This window comes from Cucurbita pepo, chromosome LG15 (assembly GCF_002806865.2).
Source record: "Cucurbita pepo subsp. pepo cultivar mu-cu-16 chromosome LG15, ASM280686v2, whole genome shotgun sequence".
Taxonomy (NCBI): domain Eukaryota; kingdom Viridiplantae; phylum Streptophyta; class Magnoliopsida; order Cucurbitales; family Cucurbitaceae; genus Cucurbita; species Cucurbita pepo.
Window position 1 is genome coordinate 4,489,224 of NC_036652.1, and position 20,633 is coordinate 4,509,856.

The 20,633-nt window shown below is 37.3% G+C and overlaps 1 protein-coding gene across 1 annotated transcript; it reads left to right on the forward strand.

Moving 5' to 3' along the window:
• Nucleotides 1-7,198: 7,198 nt before the first annotated feature.
• Nucleotides 7,199-8,700, forward strand: LOC111811938 (NDR1/HIN1-like protein 10). The gene is made up of 2 exons (XM_023699012.1): nucleotides 7,199-7,830; nucleotides 8,566-8,700. The coding sequence occupies exons 1-2, from the start codon at nucleotides 7,270-7,272 to the stop codon at nucleotides 8,650-8,652; spliced, it is 648 nt and encodes a 215-aa protein (XP_023554780.1). The 5' UTR covers nucleotides 7,199-7,269; the 3' UTR covers nucleotides 8,653-8,700.
• The last annotated feature ends 11,933 nt before the right edge of the window (nucleotides 8,701-20,633 follow it).

A 20,633-nucleotide genomic window follows, 5' to 3' on the forward strand; every position in this document is an offset into this window, starting at 1 on the left:
TTTGAATGTCGAAGGCAAACCTTGCCTAAGGTTCCACAAAGCCACAAAGCCGGGTGAAAAATGTAAATGTGGATTGAGTTTTCCTTAAGATTTTTTTGCGAGCGTGTCAAGATTACGAGGTCGCACAATTGAAGAAGTATGACCGTGACACGATGCAATTGTCGGAGTAGGGCCAGACTCTCTCGACAGTAGACGCGTTTTAAAATCGACATGCTGACAACAAAACGTAACTAGATGTGCTAACAAATGACAGCTATGGGATTTGACTCCACGCCCTTTCAAACCAGAGCCTAAATCTGGCACCTTAGACCACTTGGCCAAACTATCCCAACAAATGTGTTTGTACAAACAAAGATTGTCGAGCTATTTCGAGATCATTTGGAGTATTTTTGTCTAATACGGTTTGAGTTGGAGGCATACACAAAACATATTTTTGTATAATCATGCAAGTTATGGCTTTCAGTGTCTATAGTGCCTTAAGGTTTTAGTCATACTCCTTTTGTGGTACTTGTCTTTGGAGTATATTCATATTCTCATGGTTTATTAAGTCCTTACTCCATGCAAAATTCCACAAAAATCTTGTCATAATTTTTTTTAGACTCTAAAACCATTTGTCCCATCCAAATATATATATATATAATTTTTTTTTAGATTCAACGGTTGAAATGACAAAACCAATGTCGACAGCACCCTTATCGAAGTAGATATTTTCGAGAGTATTTTAGAAGTGTTTAAAATAAAAAGAGAAAATTTAGCAGCATTACGAAACAATCAATGGCGATGCATCTATAAATAAGAAATTATGTGCAATATTTTATGACAAGATCGAGTGATAAGAATTCCTAAAACTCGAGTTTGAAGCTTTTAGATTATGAGTTTTTCTTCCTCGGATTTCTTCGAAATTTGAGGGCTATTGTTAATCATTTTTCCTTCTACCAACTCCTCGTTTCCCCTCCTACGAACTCCTACACATTCCATATTCCATATGGGACTTCCAACAAGTTTCATGAAGAGATTCAGGGATTGATAAGTTTTAGAACATCCCAACCAACAAAAAGTTTTCTAGGTTTATTTGGAACAAGAACATGTTTTTCGACAAACTTTGGAAGGGTATCAATCGAGCTACAAATCACGAAACGGTATGAAATTGGTCTCTAACCCTTCTTTGAAACTTCATCTAAATATTTTTAGAAGAAATCGACTCAATTCAAGGTCCATACAGAGCTTTACGAGGGTAAAACTAGAGGTATAAAATTAGAAAAAATCATGATAATCAAGCAACTCAAAGAAGAGGATGAAGCCCCAAAGTCAATGGTCTCAATTTGACCAATAAAAGTCGAAGTAGCCATATATGGACCTTCCTACACTATTTGATCAATTTAGACCCCTTCTAATTTAGTTCTAATGAATTTCTTTATGGTTGCTGAAACTAGACTAAAGATGGATCTAATAAAGAAAATTTGGAGCAATTTTGATACCGAAAGCTTGAGAATCGAGGACCTGAACGTCAACATCGAGGCAAGTAGCCATCTTAGATTTTTCTTAAGAAATAATTGTTGGAATAATTTGAACTTTAATATGGACCTTAATCTAGATACGAATGAAACGAATATGAAAGAAAAACACAAAGAACCATGAGTTAAGGCTCTGAACCGAGAAGTTTTCTCGGGATTCAAGTAATGTTAAAATAGCCCATTAAATGAGCTCCCCTGCCCATAAAATTTTAAAGCTAAGTATATTATAGAATGTTAAGATTACATATGAAAATGAGTGGTTGTTAGACAAGGTTAAGTAGCTAAAACAAGTAATGATCTAAAATGACCATAATGCCCCTAAGGTAACTTACCTTCGGTTCATGATCCAAATGACCTCCAAATATTATCAAACTTTATGAGATACCTTATTCTATGATTTCTAAGGATTTTTTAAGTTTTAGAATCATTGGATCATGTTTGGGGCTTGAACCAAGTTTAGGATGCAAAATGACCAAAATACCCCTATGACGGTTATCTTTGGTTTGAGACCTAAATGACCTCCAAATACCATCCAACTTTATAGTAGGCCTTATTTCATGATGAGTAATGAGTTTGTAAAGTTTTAAAGTTATTGGGATAGAAGCGGAAAAAAGAATTAAGGTGTAAAATGACTAAAATGTCCCCAAGACTCTTTAAGATATTTCAAGGTCTAAACATCATCCAAATGACTCAATCCTTTTGGTAAGGCATAAATATAAGAACATAAAGATATATTCAAGATTATAAGTTATTCAGAGCAAATTTAGAACCTAAACTAAGTTCAAGGCCTAAAAAACCTTGATCCTTGCCCAACATCCAAGACCCTTCTAGAATTATGACTTCATGTTATTTTTTTTATGACTTATACATGTTACCGATGGGTTCAGAATTTATGAGATTTAAGAAGAGCTTTAAGAAGGTATGTTATGGCCTATGCCACAAGAAATTAAGAACTCTCGGAATTTATAAAATTAAGAATAATTTGTCTGTATAGGACCCCGACTTAAGGGATCCAGTAAGGACAAAAATCTTAAAAAAATTATTTCTATGTCCTAACAAATAATTTTATGGATTTAAGGTATTTGGAAAAGGAATGGAAAGGAAAAAGTGAGCTTAAACGACAAAATGGTCATGTTTTCAATTTTGGAGGAACTTTCCAATTTTCAATTCCTCATCTAGAAGGAATTTAAGATGCTCAAGGGAAAAATGATCTTCTCCCAAAGAATCAGAACCACCATAATGACCTAATGCACAAAATCTATCGAAGGTAAAAAACTAGTCACTCGATCTCCTCTAAAATTGGGCACAATCTAGAACGTTCACAGATCACCACACTTAACAGTGAGAATTCAAATTGAAAGTCAGTAACTCGTTGATCGAAGAGGATATTTGCAATGGATTATCCAGAAAATTCGATCTCCAAATCACGAAGATTCTGGAGGTTCCAATGTCGGTGTATGTTTCTCCTATAAAGTTTGAAGTTAGAGCAATAGTATGGAACAAGAATCAAGTTGAATCGAGCTCCCAATCACAAGCAATAAGCATTTAGATTTTTGGTCTCCTACTCTCGAATTTCTTCCAAATTCGAGAGCAATTCCCCATCATTTCTCTTCAAACTTGTTCCTACAGTTTCTAAACAACATTAACCACAAGCTGTCTGAAGCAATCAAGCATTGATAATGCCTAGAAACCATTCCCTCAATCCAATCCGCCATTGAAGAGCTTCATGGAAAACTCAAAAAATTCAATCCTAGGATACATGATAATTCGTCAAGCAAGGACAATCACAAACAGCTTTTACACCTCCAAGAAGTGTTTTCATAGAAGCCTACGAAAAGAAATAACCTCAGAAACGTGTCCAATTGAAGAAAATCCATTTCGGGTAGAATTTGGGGGTAAATATCGAATTCCTATCTATAGTCACGTTTCCTTCAAATTGGATAACTTTGATGAAGGAATCGAGAGCTAAAATATTATAGAATGAGCTGTCCAAGAAAAGAAAATTTATGTTTCCAGACGAGTTGCAGACCGAGGACGATTCTCTAAAATTAAAGTTTCATGCTCAAAGTCGTTCCTCCAAACCAATTCCTTTAGCTAGAGGGTGGATAAGGAAGAAGTTCCGTGAAGAAATTGAGCCTTGAAAATCCTAGAATCTACTGCAAAATAAGATCCCTTATTTAGAACTCTGCGGGAAACATGATTTTTGACAAACTTTGGAGGGTAAATATCTTAGGTTACAATCCACAATAAGGCATGAAATCAATCCCTAGATTTTACTTGTAACACCATCTTTATGTTTCATGAAAAAATCGAGGGAAGAAATGTTGTAAATGGAGCTGCAGAAGATGAGTTTCAGACGCCAACACAGAGGACGCGCTCATCTTCTTCTTGTCTAGAGGAAGAAGACAATGACGTGGCCGATTCAGTTGAACCGGCCATGTCAAACCACAATCCAATCTTTCCTTGGTTTTTTTCAATCTTAACCCTTTTCCAGATTGGTTCTCATGAAATTTTTTTTATGGTTCCAGAAACTAGACACAAAAAAAAATCTGTGTAAGAAAATTTGAGGTAATTTGGATACTAGAAGCTCGAGAACGGAGGTCCCGAACGTCGCCAACGAGGTAAGTAGCCATCTTAGACTTTTCTTAAGAGATACTTGTAGGAATCGCTTGAATTTCTATATGAATCTTCAAGAAAGTATGAAATTAAGTATATATGAGAGAAAAACACCAAGAACCAAGATTTAAGACCTTGAATCAATTAAATTGCTCAAAATTTAAATAATGTTAAAATAACCCACTAAATAAATTTCGCTGCCTATGAATTTTCAATAATGAGCATATTATGGCATGCTAAAATTATATATGAAACTTGGTGGTCGTTGGATAAGGATAATTAGCTAAAGCAAGTAATGATGTCAAATGACTATAATGCCCCTAAGGTAATTTACCTTCTGTTCATGACCTAGATGACTTTTGAATGCTATGAAACTCTGTAATAGATCTTATATTATGATGTTTGATGATATTTTGGAGTTTGAAAGCCATTGGAACACGTTAAATATCAAAACCAAGAATTATGAGTAAAATGAGCAAAAAGCCCATATCACTTGTGATATTTCAAGGTCTAGCGGTGCACTAAATGACCTACTACTTTCTATAAAGCCTATTCTTAAGGACATGGAAATATATATGAGATTTCATGTTGATTAGAGTAAGTTTGAAACCTCAACCAAGTTAGGACTCAAGTAACACCTAAAGGAAACACCACAAGACTCAAGACTCTCCTAGAACCCTCTAATGAATTCATTACGATTCTATGCCTTTCTAGAATAACTCAGGCTTGTTATTATGATGGTTTCATATGTTTATGAAGGTATGTTTCAACTTTTGTATCAAGGAATTATGAAACTTAAACACTTACAAGATTGAGAACTAAGGACAATACCCCACAAGCTCTATAACTACTAAGGTAAGAAGAATGTTAGGTACCACTCAAAGATAGACCAAGGTACTTAGACACAAAAACTCAAGAAACTCTTAAGATCTCCCACGGTGCAACATGTTCATGACTCACACTACGCTGCTTGGAACGTATGAAGCTTAGAGCGTATGTATTCAGACTAAATTGTTCATGTGGAGGCACGTAAGTGAAGATATCAAATTGGACCACGAAATATTTGATCTATCTTTACAAATTCATCAATAGAGAAGATTAATATTTCTTTCGATAAATCATATGTGACTTGATTTCAATCTTAGGTGAGTTGTGAACTATGAGATCCTACATCGGTTGGAGAGGAGAACGTAGCATTCTTTACAAGGGTGTGAAAACCTCTCCCTAGTAGACGCATTTTAAAAACTTTGAGGGGATGCCCGGAAGAGAAAGTCTAAAGAGAACAATATTTGCTAACGGTGGGCTTGAGTTTTTACAAATGTTATCAGAGCTAGACACCGGGTGGTGTGCCAGTGAGAACGTTGTGCCCCACATCGATTGTAGAAGGGAACTAGTGTCACCGAGGATGCTGGACCCCGAAGGGAGGTGGATTGCGAGATCCACCTCGGTTGGGGAGAAGAACAAAGCATTCTTTATAAGGGTGTGGAAACTTCTCCCAGAAGATGCCTTTTAAAAATTTTGAGGGTAAGCTGGAGAAGGAAAGTCTAAAGACAATATTTGTTAGCGGTGGACTTGGGCTATTACCTGAACTCTTGCCTATTATGCCTTGTTCTTTAATTTGCTTGAGTTATAATAACTTTTGTAGGCGATTTAATATGCCTACATTTTGGAAGCTTGACCGATTGAGAACGTGTGAACATAATTATATGAAATGGAATTCAATTTTTTCATATAGGATAAATAGATGAGAACTTTCGCCTTTTATACTAATTTGACATTTGTAGAAGCATTTTGAAGCCGATCATTTTGAATAACCAATCAACTTCGTCTCTTGAAACTCAGGGTAATTCTGCAAATGAGAATTTAGCTACGAACATTATCGACGTTGGAGACAGCTACCTTTGGGATTTCAACAAGAATTTTTCGGAGTCCTTTCGTTTTTGGTGCACTTTTGTTAGCCAAAATGGTCACTTGACCTTTGATGTGCTTTTGAGGGCTACCTCTCTTGGCTTAGTGAGTGATGTGTATTTGGTTATTGCACGTGGATTGTAAAAGATGACGAAGTTTACATTAAGAATGACACTGCAAAGACGTACGAGCTCGTCCATAAGTGGTCTGGCTAAGTTTAAAGACTTATCAAACTAATAATTTCGTCAAACACTTTCAATATCCTTCATTTATATCTCTACTCATGTTTGTACACATGACTTTTATGAATAAGATTCGAATCAATGTCTATTAATGACAATTTATGATATATGTATTGTATTTCAATTCTAGTGTTCAACAAATACAACTTTATTGTTAGATCCCACATCAGTTGGAGAAGAGAACGAACCATTTCTTATAAGTGTGTGGAAACCTCTCCTTACTAAACACGTTTTAAAACCATAAGGTTGATAATGATACGTAACGGGCCAAAGCGATATTTAGAGGAAACCTTGTCATTAATTTTAGATGAAAACAGTTCATATTTTGTTTAAAAAATATTCTTGGACTTTCAAAAAGATTTCAGAGCACCTTTTAATTTTTAAAAGTGTTTCAAAAAGGTCACTGAGTTTTCAAATATTTCAGTAATACCCTTAAACGTTTTTTAAAACTTCAAAAACATTTTTAAATTTTTAAAAAACTCTAACATACTATTACAGTTAGTGCCACGTTTAAAAAATATTCATAAACTTTCAAGTAACATTAAAGAGTTTGAAGATAATCTATGAGGTGTTGACAGACGATTTTCGTCGGTAACAACTTTTTTGAACTTTTCAATAAAGTGAATGGTGCTAATGCTACTTTTAAAATTCAAGGGTATTTTTTAAACATAGTAGCGACAGTAAGAGTATATTTAAACTTTTTTAAAAAGTCGATAGGTATTAACGAAACTTTTTAAAACTGAAGAGTCTTTTTGAAATATTATGAAAAGTTGAAGGGTATTTTTGAAACAAAATAATAAAGGTTTCCATCCAAAACTAAAATAAACAAATTGTTAGAAGGACTATTTCGAGCCTTAGAAGTTAATATTTGCACAGTTAAAGCAAGCAGTAGATGAAATTACTATAAAATACATATGATTTATAATATAGTTGAGTCCACAACTTGGAGTGCTGCTGCACAACCCCTTGAATTTGAAACCCGAAAAGACATGCCGTCATCAAGAGGCGCCGCCGAGAGCCGCCCTCCGTACATCCCCAGATCCTCCTCCTCCTCCGCCTCCTTCAAGGGCTGCTGCTGCTGCCTGTTCCTCCTCTTCTCCTTCCTAGCTCTCTTAATCCTCGCCGTCGTCCTTGTCGTCGTCCTCGCCCTAAAGCCAAAGAAGCCCCAATTCGATCTCCAGCAGGTGGGCATCCAGTACATGAACATAACCACTCCCAATCCCACCGCCGCCTCCCTTTCCCTCAACATTCGAATGATTTTCACCGCCGTTAACCCCAACAAAGTGGGAATCAAGTACGGGGAGTCTCGGTTCACGGTCATGTACCGAGGGATTCCACTTGGGAGAGCTTCAATTCCCGGATTCTTTCAAGACCCACATAGCCAACGCCAGGTGGACGCCACCATCGCCGTCGATCGTGTCAGCCTCCTCCAAGCAGACGCCGCTGATTTGATCCGTGACGCCTCGTTAAACGACCGTGTGGAGCTGAGGATACTCGGCGATGTTGCCGCTAAGATCCGCCTCTTGTCCTTTGATTCCCCCGGCGTTCAGGTACCACTAATCTCTCTAAGGACATCCTTGTAATTTCATCATTCTAATGCTCTGCCCCTGTCCTGTCCTGTCCTGTCCTTCCCTGTCCTATTGTCTCTGCCATTTGTCCCCCATTATAATGCTCTTTTTCCCCCCACATTTCTAAATCCTCAAGGCCACATTATGCATGACTAGAAAAGATTTAGATAGTTGTACTAAAATCCAATTACGATCGAGCTAAACTCATTTTAACGAGAACCCAATTACGATCGAGCTAAACTCATTTTAACGAGAACCCAATTACGATTGAGCTAAACTCATTTTAACGAAAAACCAATTATGATCGAACCAAACTTATTTTAACGAAAACCCTTTGATGTATGATTGTATTATAGGGTATGGTAATACGAACCATGAAAAAGATTTGTGTTAAGGACGAGGAACAGAAGTGAGATAGAAAGTGTTATCTAACCATATATAAGTTACCTAACGAGGAACAGAAGTGAGATAGAAAGTGTTATCTAACCATATACAAGTTACCTAACTGTTAGTAATGATTTAAAAAATCTGATCAATTCAAACTATCTACCCCAACCATAAAAGTTAGTTGTATTAGATTTATTTATTTATTTTTGGTTGAAAGTCTAAAAATTCAATTCAGTTTGACGGTTGACATTCTTTTTTATGGAGTCAATCAGATTAATTCAAAAATAGAGTTACAATCTGACACCACCTAACTTTTGGATGAATGTTTAGGTATCAGTGGATTGTGCAATTGTGATTAGTCCAAGGAAGCAGTCTCTCACATACAAGCAATGTGGTTTTGATGGCTTAAATGTATGACTCACTCCCTCTTCCCTCCACATCTAAAAAAAATTCTTTCATTACTTTCATCTTTTAACTCCTTCGTTTCGATTCCTAAATAATTAGGTCATTTGGTCCCTATCGACAACTCGAAGGGTTTAAATAGATGAAAATTTAGAGACTTCAAGATTTTTTGGAAACACGAAGTTGAAGTTAATATGTGATAACAACTTATATTTATAAAATTGAATGTTGTAATACAGTGGAGTAAATTATATTAAATGAAACATAATTATAAATTTTATACAATATTAATAATTTATTAAAAAAAATTAATGTATATATAAAATAATTATTACAAAGAATACTTATTTATTTTTTATTAATTATAATTATAATTATAATTTGAATTAATTAATTATACCCATAAAATATATCTAATTGAAAAAAGAAAATAGAGTTATAAAAGAGAGAGAAACAATACTAAACTTTTTATATATTTAGAGTCGTTATCGATGTTTCTTGATATGGAAATACAACTCTTAAATAAACATCATTTATAACATATACTTTGAAAACATTCAGAACCACCTTAAATTTCTAGAAAATACTCTCGGTCTTACGTGTTTCGAACAAAAACACTGGAATTTAAAACAATAAAAACAATTACAAAATAAAATAATTTAAATGATGAAATGCAAGCATCCTATTCTAACGTAAGACTAAGAAATTAAATATGTGACTATCCTATGCACGTGTCACCGTCTCTATTTGCGATGCCGCTGTCATCCGTATATCGTGTTGCCTTTACCTGAAAAATGATATGACACACATCTTGAGTATCGAAGAATACTCGGTAAGTGATCCCACTATAGGGGCCATGTTAATGCAAATACATGCAATAATGCTCGTGGGACTTATCTTTATTCTCTTGGGGTGGCCTCTAGTCTTGGACTAATTTGGATGTGTAGTACTTCCCTACCCACGACCCACACATGCGAGTGTGAATTCCCAAGGGGCTTGCACACCCCCTGGACCCTCTCCAGTCAAGCTAATCTGTAGCGACGTTTGGAGGTCAGCTGAACCCCTTGGTGTCATGCTCCCCATGAACACACTCATCATCATACTGTGCGCGTCCGCACTCATCGTCTTTGAGGAAGTATCTCTATGCTTATGAACATACAACATGCATGAAATCCCTCTAATGTCCACCGTATCATCTCTTCTGACACAATCCTCTAGTTTCATCTATTTGTTACATTACCACATGCTCGTGAATATGTATATTAATATCATTTTCATGCTCTTAGGGTTGTGTCCTATGTCGGTCTATCGACATGATGCAATATGACACTCATCATCGTAAAGCATGCTTAACATGGAAAACATCAACATATTAAAATAAACATCATGTAATCATCGTACTCATCATAATGCCATCAAATGCATCAAACATATCATGTACGTCATGCATCGGAACATAAATCACGTACATAACATGCATCACAGCTCAAACATCATACTCATGTATCATCATAGCTGATACATCATCATGCTCGTAAATATAACTCTAACGCATACAATTTTCTGGCCTATCCTATAGTAAGGTCACTTCCTTGGTTGGCCTTGGCCGAAGTACTCCCTAATTAGCTAAACGTAAGCTCTCGTTCCTTGTGAGCTGCTCCAAACGTTGCCGGAGTTTGTTTCCTATCACATCGTTCGTCACCTTCCGTTAGTATTTCACAATTAAATTAATAATTAATTAATAAACGTGAAATATGGCCCAAAATGACCTCAATTACCTTAATCGGGGTCGAAAATAGTCCAAAAGGATCGAAACGGTGGAAACCAAGCCAAAATCGAAGAGTCGAGCCAAACAGCCGCTGGGAGCCTCCGGAAAGCCATCGAAAAATTCGTCGGAGAGCCACCGGAGGGAGACTACGAGTCATCTAAGCTGAGACTGCTTGTGTTGCTGGGTGCCATGTGGCAGCAACAAAGCGTGCCACATCGTATAGGTGCTCTAGGTCGAGGCACGGGTCGAAGGGTGGTTTGGGTCACATCTGCAGGCTAGCTTCTAGACTTTAATTCACGGGCTGGGCCGCAGGTGAGTTTGGGTTGTGATGTCAAAGATATTTAGTAATAAATTATAATTTACCATATATATTATATTTGATATTTTATTATTGTTATCTTTCCATTTATTACTCTTTCCATATCTTTTTAATTTATTTGATTACAAGTAAGAGAACTTTCACACCACTCTTAGGGTGGATTAAACAAACATTCTCACGTGGGCTACTGGGTCGAAAGATTTTTTGGTCGAGCTAGAATTTGGGCCTCGGGTTTGCGGGCTGGACCGCAAGTTTGGGCCGCTGAACTTGGGTCGTGGGTATCCGATTCGGGTTGACTCAGATTCGACTGATCCTTCTTCCTTACCAGTTTGTCGCGATTTTCTGACGTCGATTTTCTCTCTCTTCTGTGCGGTGGTTTTCGACGTCTTTTTCGATCAATTCTAGCACCTTCCTCTTTGTCTCCGTTAGCTTACTCTTCCCTAAGGTATTTCGAGGTCGTTTTTTTGCTTGTGACGCAAATCCGTCATCTCAAATCTGGTTTTGAAACCCACGACTTCTGTGCAGCGTCCGATCGCCCGACGGTGAAGGTCACGGCCTAAACGTGACATATTTGATATTCTCAGTCACGGCCTAGAGTTATCCTCACGTATTTTCTCATCCAATGTGTTCGCCGGAAACTTACAAATCCTTTCTCTCTCTCTTTCTGAGTTTTTCTCTATTTGCAGGAGTTGTGGGAAATGGTTGAAGGCTGGGAGGTGTTGGCGATCCATGGAGTTCACTGTTGTGTGAAACGTAAAAATTTCCGGCGATCGCCCAAATTTTGATTGACTCCATTTTTTTTAGTCTTTGATTAGTTACATTATATACCCCTAAAATAACTTTGAAAGTCTGTAACTCTTATATTTACTCATGGTATTTTTCTCTTATTTCATCCTCACGCTTCCACATGGCTTCCTCAGTGTGGTGGTTCTGCCATAACACCTTAACAAATACAATGTCCCTGTTGTGTAGCGCTTTCACTTCTCGGGCTAAGATTCTTATGGGTTTTTCCTTGTAACTAAAATCTTCGTTGGGTTGGAGGGGCTCATAATCTATTATGTGGATAGGGTCGTCATATATTTCCTCAGCATCGACACGTGAAATACGTCATGTACTCCTGAGAGAGAGGGAGGTAGAGATAACTTACACACTACTGGACCAATTCGCTCGAGAATTTCAAAAGGTTTAATAAATCTAGGACTTAACTTGTCTTTACGTCCGAACCTCAAGACACCTTTCATGGGTGCCACCTTTAGGAATATTTGGTCCTCTATCTCGAACTCTAAGCTTCTACGCCTTACATCGGCGTAGCTTTTCTGTCTACTTTGAGCAGTATGCATCTTGCTCGAATTTTCTAGACAACCTCATTGGTGACTCAAACCAACTCGTGTTCTACTAGCTCTCTCTCACCTACCTCGTCCCAACATAGCGGGGACTTGCACCGTTTCCCATACAGGGTCTCAAACGGTACCATTCCAATAGTGGCTCGGAAGCTGTTATTTTACGAGAACTCCATCAAGTGGAGTTTGGAATCCCAACTTTCCTTAAACTCTAGTACGCAAGCTTGTAACATGTTCTCTAGAATTCGGTTTAAGCGCTCTGTTTGTACATCTGTTTGGGGGGTGGGAGGCGATATTAAAGTCAAGGCGAGTACCCAACGCTTTTTGAAGTTTGCGCCGAAACGCTGACGTAAAGCATGGGCCTCAGTTCGACACGATCGACACTGAGACTCCATGTAATCTTACTATCTCTTTCACATACAGTTGAGACCAATTGTCAATTGTATATGTGGCTCTCCCATGTAGAAAGTATGTGGCTCTCCCATGTAGAAAGTGTGCTGACTTGGTCAACCTGTCGACAATTACCCAGATCACTGTATAACCTTTCAGCATTCTAGGTAGTTCTATTATGAAGTCCATTGCTATGTTTTTCCACTTCCACTCTAGTATACTTAGGGGTTGTAACATCCCCGTTGTCTTTTGTCTAGGAGCTTTCACTTGTTGAAAAACTAAGCACTTGCTCACAAACTCGACAACGTCTCTCTTCATGCTCCTCCACCAGAAGTGATGTTTTAAATCTTGCTACATCTTAGTACCTTTTGGGTGCATGGCAAATGGCGAGTTGTGTGCTTCCGTCAGTATCTCTTTTCTTAGCTCCTCTATTGTCGGTACACACAGGCATCCCTGGTACAATAGTCCTTCATCTGAGGACTTCGAGAATCCGTCTACTGGACTCTCAACTAGCTGGCTTAGGATTTTCTGTAGGTTAGGATCCTCTCGTTGGGAGGTGATAATCTCTGCCTAAGCGTAGGTTGTACTATGAGTCGAGCCAGTTGTGTTATGACTCCCTCGGTCACTACAGCTATATTGGCTCGCTCGAAATCTCTTTGTACGCTTACTTCCCTCGTACTGAGGACCGACGAGAGGGGCGTCTTTCTACTTAGGCATCTGCGACCATATTTGTTTTTCCAGGGTGGTACTCGATATCTACATCATAATCTTTTACCAATTCTAGCCACCTTCTTTGTCTTATATTTAACTCTTTATGGGTGAAGAAATATTTTAAACTCTTGCTGTTGGTAAAAATTTGGGTTTTCTCTCCATACAAGTAGTGTCACCAAATTTTTAGTGCAAACACTGCGGTGGCCAACTCTAGGTCGTGGGAAGGGTAGTTCTTTTCGTATTTCTTTAGTTGACAGGACGTGTATGCACCGACCTTTCCGTGCTGCATTAACACACATCTCAATCCCTTCTTAGATGCAACACTATAGATCACATACCCTTCTGAACTCTCGGGTACCGTGAGTACTAGTGTGATTACCAATCTTTCTTTTAGGTCCTGGAAGCTTGCCTCACAAGCATCATTCCATGTAAATGGTACCCCCTTTCTCATTAACTTTGTTAAAGGTGAGACTATCCTAGCGAAGTTCTGCATGAACCTTCAATAGTGTCCTGCCAATCCTAGGAAACTTCGTACTTCTGTTACTGTAGTTGGTTGTTCCCACTTAGTGACCACTTCGACCTTGGTGGGATCTACGGATATTCCGTCCTTTGACACCATGTGTCCTAAGAAAGCGACTTGTCGTAACCAAAATTTGCACTTAGAGAACTTGGCGTTCAACTTGTTCTCTATTAGGGTGGTTAGGACTTTTCGGAGGTGTTCCTGGTGTTCTAGGTCTGTTTTCAAGTACACTAGGATCAAGGAACACGATCACAAATGTGTCCGTTCATTAACTCCTAAACACAGTTGGGGCATTGGTGAGGCCAAATAACATTACTACGAACTCGTAGTGACCGTACCTTGTCCTAAACGCCGTCTTTTTTGTTGATCTTAGTTTGGTGATAACCGGACCGAAGGTGTGTCTTAGATCGTTGCCTCTCTGAGTTGATTGAATAGGTCTTCTATTCTAGCAAAGGATATTTGTTTTTTATGGTTCTCTTATTTAGCTCTCTGTAATCGATGCATAGACGCATCGATCTGTCTTTCTTTTTAACAAATAACACTAGCGCACCCCATGGGGATACGCTAGGTTGAATGAAACCTTTATCTAGAAGGTCTTGTAACTGTGCCTTGAGTTCCTTCAACTCCGCTGGCGCCATATGATAAGGTGCTTCGGAGATAGGCCCAGTTTTCGGTTCGAGTTCGATAACGAAGTCGACCGCTCGGGAATGGGGTATTCCAGGTAGGTCTTCCGAAAATACATCCTATAACTCATTTACTATGGGTACGTTTTCTAGGGTCTTCTCTTTTTCTCTTACATCTATGGCACTTGCTAATATAACTCATCCGCCTTGTTGGACTAATCTCTTTGCTTTCATCATCGAGACTACCTTTGGAGTAGTCTCGGTACGTGTTCCTTTAAATTTGAAGGTAGGTTCTACCAGTGGTGAAAATTTTATTTCATTTTTTGTGACTTTCTATATTAGCACAGTTTTCAGCTAGCTAATCCATGCCTAGTATGACGTCGAAGTTTGTCATGTTTTCCACTATCAGGTCTACGCTTAGAATTTGGTACCCTACGATTACTTAGTCATTCTTTACTCTATCCCTAGCTACTAAGTCTACCCCGCAAGGGTACTTTAGAGACATTTTATACAATAAGGGTTATAATTCGAACCCTCCTTGTACAACAAAAGGCATAAAAATAAAGGAATGTGTAGAACCAAAATTGAATAAAGTAAAATCAAAATGACCTAAAACAGATAGTGTACTTGTTACCATGGCATCAGACTTCCCAATGTCCTTGCTAATGGAAGCGTAAGCCCTAGCTTGAGCTCGCAGTTGCGCTGGTTGATATGTCTGCTCTATTGCTCTAGGCAGTACAACGGGTTGTGGCACGATTGGTGGTGGTGCAAGAGGTGGCAGCGTAACTTGTGGTACGACTAGTAGTGGTGTAGACCAACCCAATCTCTGATCCTTCTCGAGGTGGGCTCTCTTTTGCCACACCTCGTCCTCTTCCTCTAAGAGAGGGTCATCCCCTTCCTCGTCTTCCTCTTCAACATTCTCTGGGTGGCATGATTCTAGAAATTAAGATAAGGTTACTTAAGTCTAAAGCTTTATTACTATGCATGTATATTAAAAAAAAAAAAAAAATACATATACTAACATCAGATCATAGTGCCAAAGAAATAAAACACTCAACATGCTATACATCATATCATACTCATTAAATAATACATGTAATAACACAATAATTTCAGTAATATTAACAGAAAGTTCGAAAAAGCTTCTCTTTTCTTATCTTATGCAAGACGTATCTGACGGTGACGGGACATTGACATTGGGACCATGCAACGTTCCTAGCCTACATCGTAGGCTAGTCTACATAATCTAGCTATGATACCATTTGTAACGATCCAACCCTACCACTCTCAGATGTTGTCTTCTTTGGACTTTCCCTTTCGAGCTGTCCCTCAAAGTTTTTGAGATGCATATGCTAGGCTACGGAAAGGTTTCTACCCCTTAAAAATAACAACAATTGACAAAGATTGATTTATAAATGAATTATTAAAACTGTTTGCTTTCCACTTTTTAAAATGATTGTCAAACATTAAAATTGATTTAAATTATGGAGCGTAGATAAAAAGCCAAATTTTTTAAAGAAAAAGTTGGAAGAGAAAAGTTAACTTTTTACGGACAACCTAAAGTGGAACGAGAAAATATTTTTAAAATTTGAAATAATAGTGAATTTAAAAATAAAATATCTGCATTTTGAAATTTTAAAATCATTAGAAAACATGTTTCTAATATTAATAAGAAAAGATCTACATCCTTGAACTATAAAGTTATATAATTAAAATTCTACCCTAACCAATTTAAATTATTTTAGAACTTCCATTCAAAGTTGGTTGGTTAATGTATAATATTAAAATATAATATTTAGATAATATATTATAATAATTAATTATAGATCCACCAGCAATATTTGGAAGCTTGTTCTAAATTGAGTCACTCTTCGATCCAGACTTGATTGAATGGATAAGATGTAATCTACGAGGTTGAAGCTTATAAATGGCAAAGATGACGCTTCTAATAACCACAAGTTATATAAAAATAAAAATAAAAAATAAAAAAAAAAAATCTCAATGTAGTCCTTGGAAAACGCAAGAATTTTAGTGATCGTCGAAATTCTCGTGTCCTCAACTGAGACCACACTCCCCACACCGCTCCCACCTGCCCTTCAGCCATAGACACTTGCAAGGAGAATGTCAAAGAGAGAAAAAAATTAGAGAAACACGAGCTAGAGAGAGAAAATCGAAGCGTTTTCTGGCGAGCTTATATGACGAGCCTAGTGGAACCGGTACATGTCCTTTATGCTTCATGATTATGACGTATGACATATGATCTATGATGTATAATGACATGTATGAGTTATATGATGATGTTTAATGATGTGTTATGATTATTATGACATATTTTCATAGCATTATGATGATAATGTATGATTATGACAACGCATGATGTTATTTTTCTTAATTTGATGTATTTTCCATATTAAGTTGAGATGCATGTTGTGAATGTCATATTGCATTATGTCGATAACTCGGTCTAGGACACAACCCTACAAAATATTATTTTATGAGATTAAGATGGAAAGCTAATGGACATATATTACTCATAGTAATGTAAGGATGAAACTAGGGTTGTGTCATAAAGATGTTTTAAAGACGATAAACTATAGAGATCTCATGCATTTCTGTATGTACATAAGCATCGAGATACTTTCCCTTTTATGATGATGAGTACAGACGTGTACGCTACGATGATGATGGTGATCATACCAAACATGGCACACAAGGGTCTGCTGACCTTCAAATGTCACTACGAATATCTAGCTCAACTATGATGGGTCCAAGAAGGTTCGAACCGCCTGGACATTCAAGCTTGCAGGTGTGGGTCGTGTGTAGGGAAGTACTACACATTCAATTTAGTCTGGATTGGAAGCCACCCCTAGTATGTTTTAATGATAGGTCCCTTGAACATTATTGCATGTGTTTGCATGACCCCTATAGTGGGGTCACTTACTAAGTATTCTTTGAAATACTCCTCCCTCTTTCCCTTTTATGGCATTGGTTTGGTTCGTAGAGGTCCAAATCTTCAGATCCGAGAAGGTACACAAAGGCCGAACGTAGATCCTTCTTTTTTGAGGGTGTAGGTCGAGTATGGAGCATTGACATTTGTCCCCAGTGTGTGTATAGGTCTCTGAGATATTTTTTGTGGCGTAAATTGAAGGTTGCGTTTGGTTTTTTTCCCTCGCCGGAGTTTCATCGGGTTTCTCCTCTCTCCCCTTTCTCTCCATTTTTTCTCTCTTTTGCAGGTAGTCGGTGTGTGTTCGAGATAGCTGACGATTTCACTTCTGTATACATATCATGAACATTGAATGCAGAAATACTTCATTTAAACTCTCATAAAACGTCGTTTTCATCTTAAAATACACTCATGGACTAACATGTTTTGAAAACACCTTTAAAAAAACAACACAACAAAAAACTAAATAAAATAAATAAACGTTTAAATTAAAAACATCTTATTCTAGCCTAAGTTTAAGAAAATAAATATGACTACTCTATACATGTGACATGGTCTCGAGTTGTGATGATGTCGTCAGCCGTATAGGAACGCCTTGCCTTAATCTGAAATAGATGTAGCACATGACTTGAGTATTTAAAGAAATACTCAGTAAGTGATCCTACTATTGGGGGTGAAATGCAAGAACATGCGAATGCAATGACAAGACCTATCATATCAGTCTATTTTCCTACGACACTATCCTAACAGGCAGCTTGAATGTGTACTATATACTCTGCACACATCCCATACGTGTGAGTATGGACTCACAAGTCAGTTTGCACCTCAGTGGACCCTTTTTCTTGTCGGGCGAGCTTGCTCTGATAGCTCCTTATGCTGGACACCCATTAGAATTAGTAACCATCAACGATAGCATTATGTAAAACATAATGATAATTCACATGCCTAGTGGTGTACGCGTTCGTACCCTCGTGATGGAATAAGAGTATCCCCCAATGCATGAGCACACATAATGCATGAGATCCCAATATTTTTCCGTTTTCAACATTATTAAATATAACTCTGCTATCGTTTTTCATTTATATCATATCATTTCTCATTTTTCAATCCTCATATTANTTGGTTTTTTTCCCTCGCCGGAGTTTCATCGGGTTTCTCCTCTCTCCCCTTTCTCTCCATTTTTTCTCTCTTTTGCAGGTAGTCGGTGTGTGTTCGAGATAGCTGACGATTTCACTTCTGTATACATATCATGAACATTGAATGCAGAAATACTTCATTTAAACTCTCATAAAACGTCGTTTTCATCTTAAAATACACTCATGGACTAACATGTTTTGAAAACACCTTTAAAAAAACAACACAACAAAAAACTAAATAAAATAAATAAACGTTTAAATTAAAAACATCTTATTCTAGCCTAAGTTTAAGAAAATAAATATGACTACTCTATACATGTGACATGGTCTCGAGTTGTGATGATGTCGTCAGCCGTATAGGAACGCCTTGCCTTAATCTGAAATAGATGTAGCACATGACTTGAGTATTTAAAGAAATACTCAGTAAGTGATCCTACTATTGGGGGTGAAATGCAAGAACATGCGAATGCAATGACAAGACCTATCATATCAGTCTATTTTCCTACGACACTATCCTAACAGGCAGCTTGAATGTGTACTATATACTCTGCACACATCCCATACGTGTGAGTATGGACTCACAAGTCAGTTTGCACCTCAGTGGACCCTTTTTCTTGTCGGGCGAGCTTGCTCTGATAGCTCCTTATGCTGGACACCCATTAGAATTAGTAACCATCAACGATAGCATTATGTAAAACATAATGATAATTCACATGCCTAGTGGTGTACGCGTTCGTACCCTCGTGATGGAATAAGAGTATCCCCCAATGCATGAGCACACATAATGCATGAGATCCCAATATTTTTCCGTTTTCAACATTATTAAATATAACTCTGCTATCGTTTTTCATTTATATCATATCATTTCTCATTTTTCAATCCTCATATTATACATAATTCTAACAGGGTTATATTTCATGTCATTCATATCATGTTGTATACATACAATTTAGGAGACATAACATAACATTCCATGCTTTTAACATAACGTTTCATCATATATATACATATCATACCGTGATCAAGTTTGGTTATGGAGTGACTCAATTTAGAACAAGGTTCCAAATCTTACTTTCTAGATCTTTGATTTTAAGTGTAATCTTTTTATAGCCTTATCTCTGGGTTGATTCGAATTTTGTACCGTTAATTTCTTTAATTCAAGGGTTTTTGCTTCAACAAAATTAATTAGGGAGTATATCGGCTAGGGCGGACCAAGTAAGCGGCCCCTACATCGTAGGTTATGTATGTATATTGTCTGCTGGCACGCGTTCGTGGTTCCACACGTGTCATAAAATGTATGTTTAGACCGTTATGATTTAATATGTAAATGTTATGCAATGTGAACGTTACGCTGTCTTTAAATGAATTGATATGTGTTATAAGGTTATGTGATATTTTATTCTCGGNAAATAAACGTTTAAATTAAAAACATCTTATTCTAGCCTAAGTTTAAGAAAATAAATATGACTACTCTATACATGTGACATGGTCTCGAGTTGTGATGATGTCGTCAGCCGTATAGGAACGCCTTGCCTTAATCTGAAATAGATGTAGCACATGACTTGAGTATTTAAAGAAATACTCAGTAAGTGATCCTACTATTGGGGGTGAAATGCAAGAACATGCGAATGCAATGACAAGACCTATCATATCAGTCTATTTTCCTACGACACTATCCTAACAGGCAGCTTGAATGTGTACTATATACTCTGCACACATCCCATACGTGTGAGTATGGACTCACAAGTCAGTTTGCACCTCAGTGGACCCTTTTTCTTGTCGGGCGAGCTTGCTCTGATAGCTCCTTATGCTGGACACCCATTAGAATTAGTAACCATCAACGATAGCATTATGTAAAACATAATGATAATTCACATGCCTAGTGGTGTACGCGTTCGTACCCTCGTGATGGAATAAGAGTATCCCCCAATGCATGAGCACACATAATGCATGAGATCCCAATATTTTTCCGTTTTCAACATTATTAAATATAACTCTGCTATCGTTTTTCATTTATATCATATCATTTCTCATTTTTCAATCCTCATATTATACATAATTCTAACAGGGTTATATTTCATGTCATTCATATCATGTTGTATACATACAATTTAGGAGACATAACATAACATTCCATGCTTTTAACATAACGTTTCATCATATATATACATATCATACCGTGATCAAGTTTGGTTATGGAGTGACTCAATTTAGAACAAGGTTCCAAATCTTACTTTCTAGATCT

Excerpts from the sequence above, each read along its gene's own strand:
- LOC111811938 (XM_023699012.1), top strand. The coding sequence starts at position 7,270 with ATGCCGTCATCAAGAGGCGCCGCCGAGAGCCGCCCTCCGTACATCCCC. Across the intron at positions 7,831-8,565 it reads TTGATTCCCCCGGCGTTCAG|GTATCAGTGGATTGTGCAAT; the intron begins GTACCACTAATC and ends ATGAATGTTTAG.